Here is a 22,115-nt window from a genome sequence, read left to right on the forward strand (position 1 = left end):
AGAAGTTACGATCTGTTTTAATTATATTTTTTGTTAAGCGTAAAAATAAATAGTCTCCATTATTCCGTATCACTATCTGGAGTAGCTAAGAACCTTGTCTAATTCAAACATTAATTTGTTAATATAACAAATTTTTCGGGCACGTAAGTTATGTTTTTAGATTGCTAGCGTACTTTAAAACTTATTTAAGTTAAATAATTTCACAAACGCTCGTCTACAAGTTATTTTATTGTTTTTAACAAAATTATGTCTTACTTTAATAAAACATTGTGTTGAAACACAAACGATATAAAATAAATTTGAGTCAAATAAAAAAGTTTTCTGTCAGGTCTACACAAAAAGACAATAGTACTAAACAACACTTGTTTAAAAGTTATTACGTCCTATTTCGTTAAACTACACTATTAAAATTAATAAGCATAAACAAACGATTTATGTGTTTTTAATAATTAGTAAGTTGTATAGTCTAATTCAAATAAAGTTTAATTTGAGCCAGAAAATATTGTGTTAGATGAAAAAAATGATTCTTGTGCATAATGTATCTAGTAAATTTGACTACTGATTTATCTGAATCCAAAAATATACACAAATAATTCAGTAAATTACTCATCAGATAATAAATCTTATCTAATTACGCCAAGTTATTTTTTTCTGTGTAGATGCATTATCTTCGTTTATTATGTTATTTCACGTACGAATCGACAACACTGTATGCCGCTTTTTATTATGCCTCTCTGTCTGTCAACTGGTCGTATATACAGGGTCCGGCAGTAGTGGGTCGGGCATCTATAGCTCCTGTAATAAAAAAACTAGAGTTACGGGGAAGCTTAACAAGGAATTGTTTTTCCATTTCCCCGCGTAATTATACGAAAATGGTAAAACATATGTTAATCTATTTGATAGCAACACCTGTTCTTCTTCTAATAAAATAAAAATCTCAATTTGAGCAAAATTGCACTTACGATTACCTTTTAACCCTCGATAGGTAATAAAAAAACGAAAATATTTATGAAACCGCTAAAATTTTTAAAATAGTTTACATACAAAAATGTTCATTTTTTAATTCTCCATCTAAAAAAGAAATAATATATATGCAGTTCTATTTAAAAAAATGAAGAAAAATGGTTAGAAGGTTTGGCATAGAATTTTGAACACCCTGTATGGTTTAGGATTACGATATTTATAGTAAAGGAAGTACGGACCAACTATGGTAAATACCCAGTATAGTTTTGATTTCAGGACATTTCTAGTATTATTAATATTTTTTTAAAAACTGAAAAAATATTTGTATTTATTTATTTATTAATATTTCTGAAAGTATCAAAATATATTTAATAATATGTTGGGATTATGTAAAGTGATCAACAAGGAAGTCAAAAATGTAAAAATATACAGGGTTTTACATTTAAAAAAGGCATCTCGATCCACTCACACTTTTTTGAGTCACATTGTAGAAGTTAAAATATTTTCCTAATATATACTTTAGGTTTGCACTTAAGCAAATTTCCTAAGTTTTTTATTATAGGAGCTACAGAAATAAAGTGACCAGGGCCGTATATTAAAAAAGGTGGTAAGTAATTATTTTTGACTTGTTTCGTTTTTCAGGAAAGCTATCCAGATTTAACTGTTGCTACAACTTTAAAAGACAAGTTTGATTTGTATTCTGGCATTAGAGTGTGCGTCCTGAATCCAGCTTTCAATATAGACGAGGTCGAGCCAGAGTTAGCAATGGATGTTATTATTCTGAAAACCTTCGACTCTTTAACCTCGTACGAACAACTATTAATAAAATGCAGTGCAATTCTTGGCGACATTTTCCCAAGAGATATGCTCATGTACATAATGTCTTCTTCGGCAGTTAGATTGACAGCTTTGGGTATGCAGAGATAAGCCATATCTTTCTAACATGCTATACACAATTTATCATATTTGTGGAGATACAACATTCATTAAAAAAACACATTGAAAATGTTTTAGTCATACTTTATTGCCATGACACAAAGAAAACAAGGTATGATCGATAGCGGCTCCAATTTCGTTCAGTTTTGCCTTTAAATAAAAAGATTAAGGAAGGAGTATAATGCTATCCTGTAATTCATGCATGGTGGGCGGAAAAAAGACTCTAGGTTGGGGATCCTTGACAGTTTTCTTTGACGATTCATTTGATACATTTGAATTTGATTTGAAATTTTGTGGATTTGTCAGTCTTTACTGAGCTTATTATTTTATGTTATTTATTATTTATTCTACCACTGATAACTTTTCGCTAGTAAGTGCTATACAGGGTGACAATTTGAAAACGAACAGTATTTAATATTATACCTCTACCGATGATAGTATGAAAATTTGGCGAAATACGTCAATTTACATATCAAGGGGGACAACAAGTGGGCATTTTTGTCGTGTTACTTTCAACCCTTTGACCCCCAGGGCACCTATCTCTAAAATTTTAAATGGTAACCAATATTTCTTCTACCAATTTTGTGTTCCTTATAAAATTCTCAAAAAAATAATGCAGTTTATGTAGAATTCTATAAGAAACACAAAAATGCTAAAAGAAATTGGGGTTGCTATTTAAAATTTTAGGGGTAGGTGCATTTGGGGTCAAGGGGTTGAAAGTAACACGACAACAAATGCCTCAAAAATTGTCCTGTAACAAATGCCTCAAAAATATGTAAATTGACGTGTTTCGCCAAATTTTCATACTATCATCGGTAGAAGCAATATTAAATACTGTTTGTTTTCAAATTGTCACCCTGTATAATATACATACGTGTAGTAAACCGAGCATTTATGAAATTCACTTAAATTAACTAGATGTCAAAGAATTTAGATACGTCAATTTGACTTACCTGCTTCAGTAGCGTATCGGATGTTTGTGTTAATAAATAATTATTATAATTTATCTATTTTTATTAGAATTGTATATTTTTATGACAATTTTAATAACTAATAATTTTAACAACGTAAAATAAAACAACAAATTATTGAGTCTACCCCACGTCTGACCTACATTAGTTTTACACTTTTTAAATAAAATTAGAACGGCACTGATATACCGGAATTTAAGTCGGCCATATTTGAGTCCCATCGCGGTGGATCTAAGATTTTTTTATATGCTCCTTCCTTAATTTTTTTATTCAAAGGTTTGCGCATATCACCTGTGACGTCATACGCCATACAAAAAAATATGCATATTGTCCAATTGCCACTAATAAAAGGCCTAAAATAGGGAAGAGTTAGGACATAACCTCAAAACTTATGTCAAATCGTTGAGCTTGACATTAGAAAAGTAATTTTCACATTATTATGTGTCATCAGTTTGACGATTTGAAATTGGCGCGCGGAGCTTATTGACTGAATGGTGCCGTTACCACCTGTGACGTAGTGACCAAACCTGCGCAATATCATACCTTGTTTTCTTTGAATCATGCTTTATTGCATATTGTCAAAAATGGCATATGTTGTTAAATGTCAAAGTTATTTCAATTAAGGCGGATTTAGATAGAGTTGAAAAATATTTCTACTAAAATTTATATAGGGGTGAAGGTCATGATACAAAGAAAACAAGGTATGATATTGCGCAGGTTTGGTCACTACGTCACAGGTGGTAACGGCACCATTCAGTCAATAAGCTCCGCGCGCCAATTTCAAATCGTCAAACTGATGACACATAATAATGTGAAAATTACTTTTCTAATGTCAAGCTCAATGATTTGACATAAGTTTTGAGGTTATGTCCTAATTCTTCCTTATTTTAGGTCTTTTTTTATTAGTGGCAATTGAATGATACAGATATTTTTTTGAATGGCGTATGACGTATGACGTAAATTGGAGCCGTTATCGATCATACTCTGTTTTCTTTGTATCATGGGTGGGGGTAGTTTTACACTCACCGTACTATTTATTGTAGTTTTTGAAAGTCAATTGTTAAAGCGCTTAGTAGTAGGCACCTCAAATCTCATCGGAAAATCGAAATATCGGTTGTATATCTTAAAAAAATGTGTTTGTTTTATTAAAGTTTGTTGCCCTCTAACAGACAAACGAAGCACTTTGTTACAGAAGTAAATTGTATCCAAAGACCTTAATTTGATTCCAATAAAATACGTAGTAGTTCTATGTTCACGGGATATTAGGACACCCTGTATACATATTTATTGTAAATTCGCTAAAAGTTTATTACGAATGGTGATAGAACTTGGTCCTTATTAATTATTGAAATGTTATTTCATATGGAAATAAATGTAAATCGTGCCCACTCAAATTATGAATATTTTATTAATATTTTTATAGCGGCTGTATCAATCTGCTTCATAAGCGAAAAATAATTAATCGTTTTAAATTTTAGCTGTTCAAAAATTATTTGAAATTCACGTTCTTAGCTGTGCCCGTGGAAACTTCGTAGAGGGTGGTCTAGTTTTCAAAGAAAGATTAAAAAATCCTAATGAAGAAACCGAAGTCACTTGTCAATGTAAAGGACTGGTAATTGATGGTAGGTACATATACTAGTGTGGAATTTTGTACGTGCTCTAAATACGTTGGGAGAACGTAGCAATGTTACGTTGGCCTGCACACTGGGATACGAGGTTCGCAAGGGCAACGAAACGACAGATAAAATGGTCAAGCAAGGCTCATCAATATCAGTCAGACTGGCAAAAAGGTTTATAATTTACGGTAGACCTGATACATACAGCCGTTACTCGCTGACGAGTATTGGACACACATAAAGAAGACGGTCACGCAAGGCGTTTTCTTTTCATGAGCTTTTCTGTGACTGAAAAGCCCGATACATGATGTTATCTGCCTACCGCACTCCGGACATTCACAAATCTCATTGCTTTGTTGCCTCTTTACTTTTTGGTTGCCGCTGTTAACTGAGTTTACAACCCTTCTCCATTGAGTTCTATTGTGAGCTGATTTTCCCCATTCATTCGGCATGTTAATTCCCTTTAAATTTTCGTGGAAAATGTGCTTGTATCTTTTCAGTTGTCCACCCGGCCTCCTCTTACCGTCTACAAGCTCACCGTAAAGCAGAGATTTTGGTATGCGGTTTTCTTGCATTCTGCATACATGACCAGCCCATCTTAAGCAGGATTTTGTGACCATGACTTCAATACTCTCGCAGTTAGCTTTTTCAAGGACCGATACGTTTGAGACATGAAGAAACCACCGGACTCTTAAGAGTTGTCTAAGGTGTCTCTGTTGCAACTTGTTTAATGCGTTCATGTGTCGGCGGTAAGGCACCCAGGTTTCACTCCCGTATATCATGGTGGGGATTATAATTGCTCGGTATACTGCAAGTTTTGTTTTTGTACTCAAGTCATGATTGTAGAAAACCCTGTCTTTTAATTTCCAGAATGCTCTTGAGGCGCTACTAATCTTGTGCTGAATTTCAGAGTCAATATTGGCCTTTTCCGAAATCAAACTGCCAAGGTAATTGAATTCCACGACATATTCGAATAGTTCTTCTCCAATTTTTATAGCATTGTTGTGATCTTTCGGGGGAGTGCACATGATTTTAGTTTTGTCGATGTTTAGCTTAAGGCCCAAAGCCTCGTATGTCCAGGTATATGTGTTCAACATTTCTTGTAATTGTTGTACCGTGTTTGCAACTAGAGCGCAGGTAGATCTGATAGGCAAAGACAGGAAGACTGTAGTGGGCCTACTAACAGGACAATGGAAGCTCAACAGGCATCTAAAGCTAATGAGAGTGACAGGCGAATCCATGTGCAGATTTTGTCAAAATAAGAAACAGCAGAACACATTTTATGTCAGTGTGATATCAGTGGCAAATGTGTGGTTGGTATAGAAGAACACAATATCTGTGCTTAATGCATCTATCAAGTAGCGATGTATAATATTGGTGATCGATATTTTGTCAATCCTTCTAGCTAAATGAAGAACTAATTGCCGTTTAAGGAATTTAAATCTGTAGATCACATCGGTTACCTCGTTTTTTTGACAATTCTTTGTTCTTGTAGTCATTCATTGTTTTATTCCAACTATACATCTCCCTATAGACTTTTATACTAACTGGTATTTTTTATGATTTTTTCTTCATTGTATAAGGTTCAGACTAATATGTCATGACCATTATCAACTGATCGAAAGCCTGAGTTAAAAGCATACTAGTACTAGACTTGTGAAGTGATGAAATTGCAGGAATTGCATCCAAATATTTTCCATGCCAATTTTGTTATTCTGTTAAGTAGTGAATTTGAGATGTCATTCATCTTCAAATGCATATCTTTATACGTGTCAAAAAAAATAATTAATTGCATACCTAATAAAGTAAATATACTGAAGTTATAATAAACATTTTTATTTATTTTTTCTAATTCTAGAAAACTGCCAAGATTTACCGAAGTACGCGTCTTGCGGTTACATGCGCTTTTTATCCACGTTATTTAGAGAAACGACTTATAATCTATTGACCGATAATCAAAAAAGAGAATTTCATACAAGAGCCATTAGATATTTGGAAAAAGAAACGAGAAAGTGCAGAGCTTGTGGAAATGGATATTTTACAAGATATATGGGAAACAAGCTCGACTATGTAATAATCTTGTAATAATTTAAAATATAAATAAAAGCCTAAAAAAATAACTTGTTAAAAATAAAATGTTAAAATCAAAAACAAAGTCCAAACCACTGTCAAAAAATTCTTTGTTAGTGACCAGTTTCGGCAATTCCAGCCATCATCAGACCTTTGTCAAAAACAGATATTCGTTTTCTAATAATGTCCCGTCTGTTCTGCTGTTCACTAATAAAGAATTTTTTGACAGCGGTTTGGACTTTTTGGAAGTTTTTTACCATGGGCAAACACTTTGTGAAAATGAACAGACTCTACTGGGTACATCTCGAAAGTAGTTCACCCCTATAACATTTTTATTTTGTCAGATAAAAACGAGGTTTGGTATGTTAGTATATGACATAAATTAGGATTGATTGACGAATTCAATTGTTTTTGGTCACTTCCTGTTTCGCCACTGTTCCTGTTTTACAACTTTTGCTTTTTAAATGGCACCTCGGTATTTTTTTACTTTATTTGATAGAAAATGACACTCTGAAAAGAATGACATATCATATATCAACTTTTGACATTTTTACTTTAGAAAGATCTTATTTTAAATTTCAATCTAAAGTACCATGGGTATTAAAAATTAAAAACACTAATTTTTAATCAAGAAGTCTTGGAAAAATAGTTTTGATCGTCTAATGTTTTTCGTGTCTTGTCCTGGCCGGTTAAAAGATGCCTACATCGTATTTTTAATTATATTTTTATCACTCATTTTTTTCAGTTGGAACGAGGTTGGCTCGTTTTGGCTCAAGCATTTTTTTACAAATAATTTGGTACCATACACTTGGTATTTCGAGTCAAGTTGTTGTTATGAACCGCATGTTACAATTTCAAATAAACCATATGCGAAAATATCAAAAGTTGACAATGTCATTCTATTCAGAGTGTCATTTTCTATAGAATAAAGTAGAAATATACCGAGGGAGCCATTTAAAAATAAAAAAGTTGTAGTCATTTCAGGTGAAACTTCAATACATTAATCATCCCTCATATACTACTGTGTCATATACTAACATATGTCTACTTATGTCATATACTAACATACCAAATCTCGTTTTTAATATGAAAAAATAAAAAGTTATAGGATTGAGCCACTTTTGAGACGCACCCGGTATAACTTAAAATAGAAGTCCGTCCAACGAGAGAAAACATATAGAATGTCCAGCCATCGCTTACCGCCACGTCATATATTGTCAAACTCTTACTTTCATTTGACAAACAGATGAAAGAGATTGGTGACGTCATTACGGCATTTCGTAAATTACTGCATTTTCTTTTTAGTAATTGCCATTTTATTTGGCTTCAATAAAATTATTTTGTCATATAATTTTATTGGCGAACATCGATCAATGTCAAAATTAAAATTTGATTGTTGCTGTAAAACAAAATTCAAATTTTTCTATTGCAAAAATGCTTCAAAAGTTTAACCAAAATGAACAACAGCTCATTGCTAAGCTTATAAACTATTTTTCTCGAGAAAGAGATGCTGGTATCACTCTTGTTCATGGTCGCCGTATATGAAGTCAGTAATGCACAGGTGATATATTCCTATACCCTGCTGGCAAGCGAAACCTTGGGTCGGCGTTTACATGTATAGGAGTGAATCGCTATGACAATCTAGTAAGTCGGAGAGAAAAAAATACGAAGTATTTATTACATAACCACTTAATCTGACGCTGGATTCCATGCGCTTGGGAAAATACTTGCCTTCTGTCTTTATTCAGTACATCTTTGGTAAACGTGTTGACCGTTCTCTTCGTACACACGAAAATCGGCACAGAAATGCCAGCCCTAGTATAAAATACAAATTGATAGCGTTTTTAAATAACATAGCGAGTTGCTGATGCTTTAGAAATAGGAATTTCAACAGTCCAAAGGACTGGAATTACTGATAAAGAGTTCAAGAAAAAAATAATAAATGCCGAAAAAACGGAACTCGCTCAATCAATAATAGAGGAACGCAATTAAAATCTTCTAAATAATATGAACTGATCTCAGACACATCCTAAAACTCATATTTGACAAATAATGATGACGTCACAGTGAACGATGGCTGAAGTCTTTATCAGTAAATTATTTATTGCCTATCATATTAATTCAAAATTTATTTGTTTGTTCTGCCAGTTTTTGGATGTCGACTGACGAAATTGCCCGTTCTCTCGCAAGACAGACTTACGTCACGTGGTAGTAGTAAATAAATCTATTTTATATTTCAGGAATTAAAATGTACACGTGGTAAAAAAAAGGGAAAAGCAAGATTTAGTCAGTCGTCTGTAGATGCGGATAGCATTTATACTTTCGAGAAAGAAGGTATACATTCATTATTTAGTAGAGAGTCTGGTGACAGCAAAACGTAAGTAACTTGTAAGTACGGGGTGTTCTATTTTCTTGTGTTTTATAGGGATGATATTCTCGAGTAACAGTGCTCGATAACTGTAGTACTTTTTTATGAAACTAAATATGCTACACATAGACTTGTCCTAGCCTTCTTAATTCCTGAAATACAGGGCGGAATTTAAAATGTTATTTTTATAATGTCATTTTCGCTGAGAGCTGTCATTTTCGAAATATGACTCAAACTTATTGTTACGGATTCCGTGGGTCCACTAATTTAAACTCACGATAAAATACTTAACGAATTTATTTTTCTCTTAATTTACACACAATTTACTACTTATAACACACAATTAACTATTTATAAAATTCCTTCACCAAATTGTCCGATTCGTAATAATTTAAAACGCGGTATATTCAAACTTCAAAACTGTCCCAATTGCCGATTACGCGGGCTTATATACATATAAGCATCTGCATATAAAAAATCTAATTACGCCACTGAATTCTACGTGAAACTCTGTGGGACTCAGTTTCCACCTTTACGATAAGCTATAAAATATCCGAGATATACGAGTCAAAAAGTGCAACATTTTCAAATTCGCCCTGTATCTCAGGAACTAAGAGGGTCAGGACAAATCAGTGTGTAGGATTTAGCATCTTAAAAAAAATAGCACAGTAATGGAAAAATCGCATCTTTATACCTCTACTCATAAACAAGAAACACTGTAAAACACAGGAAAATGGGTCACCTTGCACAGTGTGATCCAAAATGAACGAAAATTAAGGTTGACATAGGTAATAAAAACTGACATAAAAACTTATATTTTACTATTTATAATAAAATAAATGAAAGATATCAGAACTTGATTCGTAAAAGCATTTTATATTTTTCCATATTCTATTTAAAACGACCTGTTTTTTTGTTAGTAAATTTTGAATAATTTTTATTTTCATAATTTATCATAAATAAACATACTATTCTCTATTTTTCTTTCATAATATATTATTATAATAATTTTTATTTATGATTCTGATTTTCATCACCTTTGAATATACGATGGTCGTTTATTTATATAATATAAAAATATACTGGCAATAAATAAATAATAAAATACGTAAATCAACTCAGGAACTTGTTTTAAATTCAGCCAAAGAATTGGCCAAGAGACATTGGTGAATGATCTTAAACTTTTCAGTATAAAGTATAATTGAAACCACTAATATATATCATTAATTTCGAGGTTCTGAATGTAACTTTACGGTACCCTACATTTTTTTAGGTAATAAACAGAATTGTAAATGGAGGAAAAGAAAATGTTTGTGTATATTCATTATTCGTTGTAGTAAAAACACGATAGAATTTGAAAATTTAATTTCTTCGATTTATTCAATTTTGTAAGCAACAATTTCAATCTATTCTCCTCTTTTCTTAGATCCTAATCAGACTACTAAAGGCAATTAAAAACTTATGCAAACCGAAAGACGTATTTTGAAAAGAATAAGCTGAAAACACTTAACATTGCTGCTTAACATTTGAAAATATTTCGTTTCAGGCCATCTAAAGCCACTAAGGAATATAGTCAATCAGGACAACCCAGTATTGTTTCCGATAGTATAAATTATGGGACTTCCAGGATCTTAGACGAGGACGTTGAAGGAGGTAAGAGTGGATAATTAGAAAGTAACATATATTACTTTACAGTCTAATTAAACGTTTTGCGATACGGAAGATTTAGCGTGAAATAAATCAATGGAGTTAATCTTTTAACACAGCATTTGATTTTTATTCCCACGTTTTATTTTGAGGAGCAAGTGAATTAATTGAAGTAAATTATTTTTGAAGTGAAACTTCTTGACGCGTGATGGAAGTAAAAATTCGGAAAGTAAATTCGTAAGTAAAAACATACGAGCTAGCGAGAAAAAAAATGTGGTAACTCAATGAGGAAGTTGAGATGGGTCTTTGGGAATGTCGTAACTCGAGCCCTATGTGATTAAAGGGGCTGAAACTCGGAATGTATCTTTTTATCATATTTTGACGACGTTTCCTGCACTATGAGACCCCGCATCATCAATGGCGAAAAAATCGTTCGATTTAATGGGTCTTTGAAGCGTCGCGTCGTAATTCGAGCCCTATGTAAGATAGGGGGTTGAAACTCGGAATGTAACATTTTGGACTGTGAGCTAGCGAGCTGAAACTCAAAATGTAACAACTTTTTATGTTATTTTGACGACGTTTCGTACACTACGAAATCCCATCATCAATGAATCAAATCAAAAAATCGTCCGATTTAAATGAAATTTTGTATGTCGATAGACTGGATCATGGCGAACTTGACTGTGTACTACAGATGGCACTGTGATAGTTAGTTTTGACGTAAGAAACGTCAAAAGTGATGTCGTTCGATCGCAACCAAATTTGGTGGGTAGCCTATGTGAACGACGGTCAGGGCCGGCGGAAGACAAATATTGAGACTGGGCGAGTACCCTATCTGGCGCCCCCCCCCCTGAGTAGAATGACATATCATATGTCAACTTTTGACATTTTCGTTCAAAAAACATTATATTTTAAATTTCAATCTAGAGTGCCATGGCTCTGTTAAAAACACTAATTTTTAGACAAGGAGCCTTGCAAAAATTATTTTGATCGCCTAATGTTTTTCGTGTCTTGTCCAGGGGCGCTATTCTGTACACAGCATCGACAATCGTCGGTATCGGTAAATTACGACAGCTCTCGGTACGTATTTGTATACAGTAAGTATGTGCTAATTTTTGTTGTCATAGTTATCGATCGTCCCTATGACAGATATCGCAAATTTGTACCGACGAGGATTAGTATCTCTACCGTGCCCTTGTTAACCCCATGGTAGAGATACCGATAGTCGTCGGTACAAATTTGCTATATGTCCTATTAATGACAGCTAAAACTATGACAACAACAATTAACACGACGCTCATTGGCCGTACGTATCGAGAGCTGTCGTAACTTACATGTACCGACGATTTTACAGAATAGCGCCCCCTAGTATTTAGTTTGAAGCAGTTGCATTATTTTTCTATAAGAATTTAAGAAAATTTTTCAATGAGGTTCAGCCAGTGTTTGAGATGCATTCCTTTGTCTTGCTCTAATGAGAAAATTCTACAATTCTCAAAAATTGAGAACAATTCTACAATCACCAAAAGATTGATATATTTTCCCATTACTGTTAATAAATTAATTTAACTAATGAGGCAAACTTATACTTTTTTTTTGGATAATAAGGATATCGAGATCCTCTTCAGCTTCTTGTGAATGAATATTTATCTCATATAATTTTAGGGTACATCAGCCATTAATAACAAATAAAAGGGTAATAGAAAAAGTGCGATTTTGAGCGATTTAAGTCTAAAACTGTCAATTTTGCTGGCTCTTGACCCAAAACAGTTTGTTTAGAGAAAAATTATATAAACAAGAATTATAGAAAAAAAAGGTTATTTACAAAATGTTGATAGCTTTTGCATTATAAGTAAAATACCACGCACAAATCAGATTTATATTTTTTTATTTTATTTCAAGATTTTTCCACGAAAATAAATTCGCAAATCCCAGTTTCGAATAGAGCACCAAAACATATAGAATGGAAGAAATCAAAACTATCCGAAAGCTTTCGTGCAATTGATTTTTTGAGCATAATTTCAGTAAACTATAATAGGATACGTCAAGGACATAGTAGTGTTTATAATGTTTAGTCAGATATTCTTCCCTATGTGGTGTGGTAATTGGTAATGTTTTAATGTGGAAATTGATAGTACCGATTAATTATTGATCTGGTCATTCGTTACTCTTTGTTTAGATTACTGTTTTTAAATATTTTAGTTGCGTCGGCGTCGTGGCGCACCTCGTACACGGCGCCCCGGGCGACCGCCCGGGTCGCCCGGCTCTTCCGCCGGCCCTGGCGACGCGTCGGTGCGCACGGTCCCACCCTGCAAAGTTGGATACGACGGTTTTGTTTACATCTTTATCAGGGAGGCACTAAGGATTTGATATTGAAGAAAAATGTGGGTCGATTTCGGCATAATTGGGGAAGGGCTACAGGATGACGGCCTTGGCATTTCGAACCAAACTCGGCAAGCGGATAGAGGTACCCGAATGGAGTCCTCAGACGGACAGACGGAAGTAAGAAGAAGTTTCACTTCAAATATGCGCACATAGTGCACATTTTTTAAAATAAAATAGTGTACTTCTTTGTTTTATTTAAATTTAAAAAAAGTTAGTAATTAAAGTCTGTTTGGTGAATGCTTAGTTATGAAAAAAAAATCGTTTCTATGGTGGCGTTTTTTTACAAGAGGCAGAAAATGTAGTAAATACTAGCCGGACCATTTTACGAAAAAAAATCTGTCGTCGTTGGAGGGAAATATTTATACTAAAATGTATGCAGGGGTGGGGGTAGTTTTCACCCTTTCCGTAGTTTTTCTTGATTTTTGTGAAAGTCAAATGTTAGAGTACTTAGCAAAACATAAAGACCCAAAATCTCTTTCAAATAGTAATAACAGTTCTTAAAATATCTGAAGAAATGTGTCTATTTTTTAAAGTTTGAAGTCCTCTAGCGGACAATATAAGCACTTTTGTATACCTGGTGCGTCTCAAAAGTGGCTCATCCCTATAACTTTTTTATTTTTTCAGATAAGAAAACGAGATTCGGTATGTTAGTATATGACATAAATTAGGATTGACTGACGTATTCAATTGTTTTCTGCCACTTCCTGTTTTACCGGAAATGACTACAACTTTTGATTTTTAAATGGCACCCTCGGTATTTTTTTACTTTATTCTATAGAAAATAACATTCTGAACAGCATGACATATCATATGTCAACTTTTGACATTTTCGCTTAAAACAAAATTGAATTTTAAATTTCAATCTAGAGTGCAATGGCTGTGTTAAAAAAAATAATTTTTAATCAAGGAGCCTTGGAAAAATAGATTTGATCTTCTAATTTTATTCGTGTCTTGTCCTGGCCGGTTAAAAGATACCCAAATCGTATTTGTAATCATATTTTAATAAATGGAACGAGGCTGACTCATTAGCATATTTGGAAAAAGCATTTTTTACGAATAATTTGGTACCACACACTTCGCAGTATTTCGAGTCAAATTGTCGTTATGAATCGCATGTTGCAATTTTAAATAAACCATATTTGAAAGTGTCAAAAGTTGATATATGATATGTCATTCTATTTAGATAATGGAAAATAAATTTCTTGCAGTTTTTAGGTATATATTATATAATTTTATTATATTCTATTTAGAGTGTTATTTTCTATCGAATAAAGCCTGATTTTCATGCATCCGTTGTCCGACGATACGTTGATACGATATTAATTTCATTGGTTGTATTTAAAGGCTTCGATTGGTTAGAAACGGTTAACCAATCGAAGCCTTTAAATACAACCAATGAAATTAATATCGTATCAACGTATCGTCGGACAACGGATGCATTAAAATCAAGCTTAAAGCTACAAAACACCGAGTGTACCATTTAAAAATCAAAAGTTGTGGTCCTTTCCGGTAAAACAGAAAGTGACAGAAAACAGCTGAATACGTCAATCAATCCAAATTTATGTTATGTATTAATATACCAAATCTCGATTTTTTATCTGAAAAAATAAAAAGTTATAAAAAAGTTATAGGGGTGAGCCACTTTTGAGACGCACCCAGTGGAGGTAAATCTTATCTATATATCCAATAAACTTATTTTGATTCCAAAAATACATAGTAGTTAGTATTTAGATTAACTATTAAATTTATGGACTGTATTTGTGTTTTTGTTTAGCTGATTTTCCAATGTTTGAAACTGGACTTGGATTGAAAATGATTCAAAAGTACAAAAACGATTTTAATATAACCCGCACCTTTTCTGACACTGATTATAGCCAATGTACTTGTCCATTAATTTTGACTACAATGTACGTGCAGATGATTGAACATTGTAGTGGTGCAGGTAGGAATGATTCAATTTTACATCATTTAATGCGTTAAGCTTTAACCTGTGACCTATCAAAATAATTAATATTATTATACTTTTACTTTAATGGTTGACGATTTAGGATTAGTTGAAAAGATGTTGAACGCAATGATAGACTTTTGTTATGTCTGTATCGAATCTGATAATGTTCCTCAAGCTTTGAAAATCTTATACGAAGCAATAGCTCTTGTTGAGGTATTTCATACAAAGTCCTATGTCTAGTGTTCAGTACTCATTATGTAATTTAGGGTCCTCTAAAACAAACAACAGAACTTGATTGGGTGATAACATTAAAGAAAGGAAAACTCTATGCTATAATGGGCTGGGCTAGGATGAAGCTTCAACAAGTAGATGAAGGCTACAAACTATTACATAGCGCTTTGGATTGTTATGGTAAGATATATTAGCTAAATAAACTATTTGTTTGCCGTGGGGGGACGTTTACCAAAGGGGACGCTTTTAAAAGGAAACATCATTTTCTATAGGAGATAGATGAAAACTAATATCAGTGTCTGGATCTCAATTTTTATCAAAAATATGGTGGTGAAAACCGCACCATCCATATCTGTTACTGTTTCGGAGTTTTTTTCAAAAATGCGCATTTTTAACAAATCGCTGCAACGTTTTTGCTATGGAAAATTTTCTATTTTTATGAAAATTCCACACCTGTAATTTTTAACCAATCAAAACGTGTTTTTTTGACAAATCGCCATGGCAACGGATAAATTTTAGTGAAATTTTTCTCCTTGTGGAAATTTTTTGACGTTTATAATGACAGAATATCTTTTTGAGAGTCTGGTTTTTATTTGTTTTTTTTTGCTCAAAACTTAAAACTAACGTAAAATTAAAGAATATATTATAAATGGGGGAGCCTTAATTTTTATTGTATTTACAATAAAAATGACTTCATGTAATTTTTATACTTTATTCTCCAATTTTGTTTTTTTCTCAATACATAACAACTAACAACACCATAACAACAAGCTACCCATAATTCTATGCTTCCAGGAAGGAGTTGTCAGCCTAGTTTTGGCGCTATATTTAAATAATTCTTACAATATTGTGTTGCGTCTTGAGATGGTATTTTCGTGCAACTACAACGAGTAGAATTCAACAATTTAAAGGACTAAATTGCTGCCAGAACTGTGACGCGCTGTAAATCTGTTCATGCAGCGTTCCGAAAAACCTTTTAAGTTATGATTTTCTACCACTTGTAGTAAGCCCAAGTAACTGTAAAATGAAAGAATATAATATTTTAGGTCCTAAAATGGCACTTTTGAGCTACTACAATCAGTAGAAATCAACAGTTTATAGACTAAGAATCCATTGGTGACAAGACAAACTGAATCTGTTCATGTATGTATCTATAGAACTAATAAAATTTTTATTTTCTACCACTTGTAGTAGCCCAGAGTAAATAAAAAATCAAAGAATGTAATATGTTTCATTAAAAAATTGCATTATCGTGTAACTGCGACAAGTAAAAATCAATAATATCTCATAGGGCAGGCTGAGAAGCGATAACCGAAACTGCAAAGCACATTAAATTTGTTAAAATTATAACTTTCTCCCACTTGTAGTAACTCGAAATTGATATAAAATAGAAGAATATGATATAATAATTCTATAATATTATTATGTTACGATCTAGGTTTCATTTTAATGCAACTACAAAGAGTAGAAATTAAGAATTATCGCAGGCTTGTAATCTATACCTAGGATGATCACGAAACTTCGACCGAATCTAAATTTGTTCATGAACCTAAGTATTTGAAAATCAAATAGAGTTTCTAGCAACTGCTTAATCTCCTGGCGAATATTTTATTATTTTATTTGCTTTCTTGACCGAAACGAAACATTTGTTATGTCGTGCCGCTTGACAGCTTCAAAACTGAAATAGTTTTTAGGTTTGGGTGTCACTTAGTTACCATAGTAATTAAATAATCAAGCCGACCAAAAATCGAAAAATGAATTTTAATTATTTGATTGTCAAACACAATTTGATGTGGAATTTTCTTACCGAATACCACACGAGGTCAAATTAAATCCGAAAATTGTTTGACCTCTAATGGTATTACTAGTGAAAACATTTCTAAAGCACCTTTTTACGTAGAATTTAATGGTTTAAGTATATTTTTTTTTAAATTATTAATTTAAGAATTATCAACAGAAAATTTTATTTTTTATATAGGACACCCTGTATATTTTTAATTCATTGAAAAGAATTTAAAATTACCTTTCCAAAAATATAGCATACTTGATATTTTACTCGATTCCTTTTCGAGATATAGAGTTTTTAAAAATTCGTTCACTTGATGGTGATGGATTATACGATACCCTCGTATAACCATTAAGCACTTCTAATTCTTGTGTAGATTATACGGACAAGAATCTTTATACCTCCGCAAAGATAAAAATCCATAGGCACTAAGTCCGGCGGCCTCGGCGGCCTACGGCTGGGATCTTGGTTAGCTATTCAATTTTCAATTATTCTCGAAATTGGCTGCAGAAATTTGCTGACAACTTGAGCGTTCTGAGCCGGTGCCTCGTCTTAAAATGAGCCGGTGCCTCGTCTTAATTGGAAAAATATGTTTTCAAGTTCCATTATGGGCAGGTCATCAAAAAGGGGTCCAAAGCCTACTGGCGAACTAAAGTGGCGAACTAAAAGTACTACTGGCGAACTAAAAGTGGCGAACTTTTAAATATTCTGTATTTCGAAGAGGACTATATCAAAATATCAAGTGTGCTATATTTTTGGAAAGGTATTTTAAGTTCTTTTCAGTTAATTAAAAATAAACGGGGTGTCCTAAATAAAAAATGAAATGTTCTGTTGCTAAGTCTTAAATTATTAATTTTAAAAAAAATATTCTTAAACCATTAAACTCTACGTAAAAAATTCCTTTGGAAATGTTTTCATAAAAATACAAAATTTTCCATAGCAAAGAAGTTACAACGATTTGTTAAAAATGCACATTTTTCAAAAACACACCATAACTCCGAAACTATATAGACGAAAAAATATCGATGTGCGGTTTTCACCATCATGTTTTGATAAAAATTGAGCTCCAGACATCGATATTACTTTTCATCTACCTCCTATAGAAAAAGGTGTTTTCATCACAGTTTCCATTTAAAGCGTCCAATTTGACCCACCCTGTACAAGTCCGAACATAATATTTACAGATTAATAGCATAATGTGTATTATGTTCAATCTTCTGCCAGACATAATTTGTTTTAGACATAATTGTTTTAATTTTAGCACCAAATTTTATTCATTTTAGGAGTTAAATTTCCATCAAATTCTGTTTCGCTCAGTCTTCGTAAAATGAGTTTAGAGTTCCATCAAAACATATCTCTTTTTATTTTACCTGTCAACTATTCCAATAAAAATGCCGATGATGATGTTTCAAATTATTATAACGATTTATCGGAGTGTCTCGGGTTCCTCTGCAAATATTTCTTGGTAAGTCAAACATCGCTGTTAATATTAAATAAATAGTCAAAGAGGGAGAAAAAATCGAGAAACTAAAGTTTAATTAACTTATATTGTTATAAATGTATAGTGTGTCCAATAAAAAGTCGTATTGCACTGGCAGTTGTGTGTCATTTGGATTAAAAGTAAATTGATTTCTCTACAAAATAAAATAGTTATTTTTATAAACACTTCTGCGCTAATGAACATATTTGTCTAACGCACAAAAAAAGACTTAACGTGTCGGGAAAAATATATATCTTTCCGTCGTCGGAAGCAAAAAAAACAAAAAGAACAAAGGAAAAAACTATTTAATATATCTAAATACAACTGTTCAAGAACGCTTTAGTTTTTTTTTCAAGAGATACGTCTCTAAAAACCGTTGAAGTTTTGTTTAAATGACATTATATCAAGTTAAACTTCAAAATTAATAAACTAGTATTAATATATAAAACTGTGTAATTTAATAAATTACAAAATTAGTATCGATGTATAGCACACATCAAGTACATATAATATCAGAAAAATAATTATCGAATTCAATAAGAAAACTAAAAAACGCTAAAAAGGTGGAGCGGACTGTTTATTTACCTATGAAACGTAACTCCTGGCTCTTTCATATCGCTGCTACTTTTACACTTGAAAGCTCAACAAATCATCACCATTGTAATAAAGTTTATACAGTTCACTACACACAAACCATAAAATAATTAACTAGAAAGAAGTGTCAACTCTGTGTTAAATCGTGGAAACACGATACGCCACCGAAAGCCTTCGTTGTCGTCTGGAGAACTAATTTTCCAATTGACAGGTTGACATGATAAGGACATGATGGCTTAATTTTCATTTCCGTTTCCGGTTATTCAATGGCGGGTCCTCTTTCAGTTCAAATGTATTTTGTATTTTTTCTTTTCATAAATAAAACCAAAAAATAATTTATTCACATATATTTATTTGAAATATGGAACAACGTGACTAAATAAATATAAAAATATAGAGGATTGTATTGTTTCAATACCAATTAGTTAATTATATGTACTTTTAACGTAAATTAGTTAAGGTATAAGCATGACTTACAGTAATTTGTAAATAAACACACGTATTCGCAGACTTCAAGGACAGAAAACGGACACAGGGACATGAAAACGAGAGCCTTATACAAAAACCTGAAAACAGAAAAACAATTTTTTTTATACTAAAATTAACAATGTAAAAATATCAATAGGTATAAAATATAAATATACTGTTTAAAAAAGCGTCCATTATTCCCAAAGAGACCTGGCTTATCAAAAAGAAGCAAAAAGACACTTTTAGTCGGATAACATAATCAGATTATCAGTCCGATTTATTGCATTATTGACAATAAATCGCACGTACTGGAGATAACTAATGTTGGCTATAGTTAAAAATGATCTTACCTTGCTGTAAATTGTTTCCATTTTCAAAAAAATCGCCGATCAAAGAGATTATAACACCATTTTCTTTCATCTAAAAAATGTAAAAACAGTGTTTATTTACTACCTATTTTTCATATACATGGGACATACCTACTACTGCAGAAACGTCATTTTCTCCAGGATTCTTCATGTAATATATATTTTATATACTTTATTACCATTATATTTATAAATGTCAGCCGAAATATTAAATTGAACTTCCAAAACGAAACTAAACGGAATGAATTAAAATGGCGTCGAATATTTTCGAATTTGTTCTAGAACAAATCTGAAGTTGTCTCTGAAACTGAAATCTGTCAATTATAAACTGTGAAGTTAGACAATAGTTAGACAAAAACAATGCTGTCCTTGTCTAGGCGGCCATACTTGTCGTGAGGAGAATGACAGGAATGACACTAATGACTGTTTCCAATTTTCCTATTTCACTGTCACCCCCCTGACACAAACTATTGAAAATCCTTTTGCCGCTGGTGACCAAAAGTCGCTGGTGATTGTCGCTGGTGACCAAAAGATGACTCATTGAATGAAAAAAAGAATGGCGTCAAAGGCATAGATAAATGAAACAAGTTTAGATTGGAAAGTGCCTATAAGGACAATGTAAACACTATTTGGCGCTATTCTTGCAACGGTCGCGACCCAAAACTTTTGAAAATTTCGGAGCGGTTCGGCTTTTTCCGGAATTTAAGAACGCATGTATGAAATACCTATGAAACATTGGAAACCGACGTTATGCCACGATCCACGATGGTTTTTGCAGTTCACAGTTCACAACACAGCTTTTTAAGTTTTTAATGCTACTTTTTCACAATTATTACCGGTTGGAGTAAATAAAACTTGAATTAAACTCACAAGATAGCAATAATTACTTTGAAAATGGACGCTATAAACACTTTTCGGAATTTCTTTAATGAGAGCGGTTTAGATTTTGAAAGATTATTATGACTTTTGAAGATTCTGACTTTGACAAGAGAAAATTATTTCTGTTTTTGTTTGCCGTTGTTCTTAGCGACCGCTATAGCAGCGCCAGATCGCGTATAACGGTCGCGACCCAAAATAATTTCTCGACTTAGAATTTTTACGGGCTTTCCAATCTAAACTTGTTGCATTTATCTAGGGTCAAAGGTCACAAATTCTGCGGCAGCCAGTACATGGGCGTTATATTCTTTAGTCATTGGTGTTAAATAGTGGAAACACGATACGCCACCGAAAGCATTTGTTGTCGTCTGGAGAACTAATTTTTCAATTGACAGGTTGACATGATGGCTTCATTTTTATTTCCGTTTCCGGTTATTCAATGGCGGGCCCTCTTTCAGTTTAAATGTATTTTGTACTCTTTCTTATCATAAATAAAACAAAATAAAAATTTATTCAAACATATTTATTTCAAATATGAGACAACGTGACTAAATAAATATAAAAAATAAAGAATTGAATGATTTCTATATCAATTACTTAATTATATGCAGTTTTAACGTAAATTAGTAAGGTATAAGCATGACTTACAGTAATTTGTATATAAATACACGTACTGTGAAAACAGAGAAATATTTTTTTATACTAAAATTAACAATGTTATTAACATAACACAACAAGATATGATGAACGTTTTACTATTTCTTTTCAAACGTTCTTTCGGGAATGAATTTTTACTTTTTATTTTTTTTAACAAGACGATAAAGAGTTTCGTATTGTTAATGCAAGAAAATAATAAATTATTGATAAAAATATATTTAAAAAAATATTATAATATTTATTATACAGGGTGGCGCACCTCATTTGCCTCGGTTGATTATACAAAAAAGGAAAGATGTAGAAACAAAATATTTTATAGGTATATGTCGGAAGGCAATATGCACAATTTAAAATTATTTTGAAATATACAGGGTGTGTCAGAACTAAGATCCATACCAAAGTTATATTTTTCTTATGGAACACCCGGTATTTTATTTCATATTTGGATCCTTGGACACAAAATAATGCATTTACTATAAGGGTTGAATATGTTTACTAATTTTGGTTTTTGTGATATTTAAACATATATTTAAATATCTCAAAAAAATCCTATATGGGTATTTCGCCACCGCAATAAAATTTGTCAGAAGTTATTGTATTTTACTAAGAGTGGGTCCCACCTGGACTCACACTGAGGCCGCGAGGGCGTATTGTGGCTCAGTTTCTACAAGCTCTTTAATAGAAAAAGAGCATTAAAGTTCGCCCTCAAGACCCAGCCTTTTAACATAGGCCGTTATGTCCGAGGGTGATATGT

General features: G+C 32.5%; 1 protein-coding gene across 2 annotated transcripts in view; it reads left to right on the plus strand.

Annotated features, from left to right (window-relative positions):
- The window catches only part of LOC115888412 (adenylate cyclase type 10-like), a 98,080-nt gene that overhangs the window by 56,914 nt on the left and 19,051 nt on the right, over positions 1-22,115 (plus strand). For both annotated transcript variants that reach the window (XM_030908148.1, XM_030908149.1), the window contains exons 15-23: positions 1,606-1,876; positions 4,349-4,492; positions 6,345-6,556; positions 8,797-8,933; positions 10,471-10,577; positions 14,728-14,895; positions 15,002-15,114; positions 15,168-15,312; positions 18,202-18,383. In XM_030908148.1, coding sequence (XP_030764008.1) covers positions 1,606-1,876; positions 4,349-4,492; positions 6,345-6,556; positions 8,797-8,933; positions 10,471-10,577; positions 14,728-14,895; positions 15,002-15,114; positions 15,168-15,312; positions 18,202-18,383 — 1,479 coding nt within the window. The remainder of the gene's footprint in view (positions 1-1,605; positions 1,877-4,348; positions 4,493-6,344; positions 6,557-8,796; positions 8,934-10,470; positions 10,578-14,727; positions 14,896-15,001; positions 15,115-15,167; positions 15,313-18,201; positions 18,384-22,115) is intronic.

This window comes from Sitophilus oryzae, unplaced genomic scaffold (genome assembly GCF_002938485.1).
Source record: "Sitophilus oryzae breed Bouriz unplaced genomic scaffold, Soryzae_2.0 scaffold_738_pilon_pilon, whole genome shotgun sequence".
NCBI lineage: Eukaryota > Metazoa > Arthropoda > Insecta > Coleoptera > Curculionidae > Sitophilus > Sitophilus oryzae.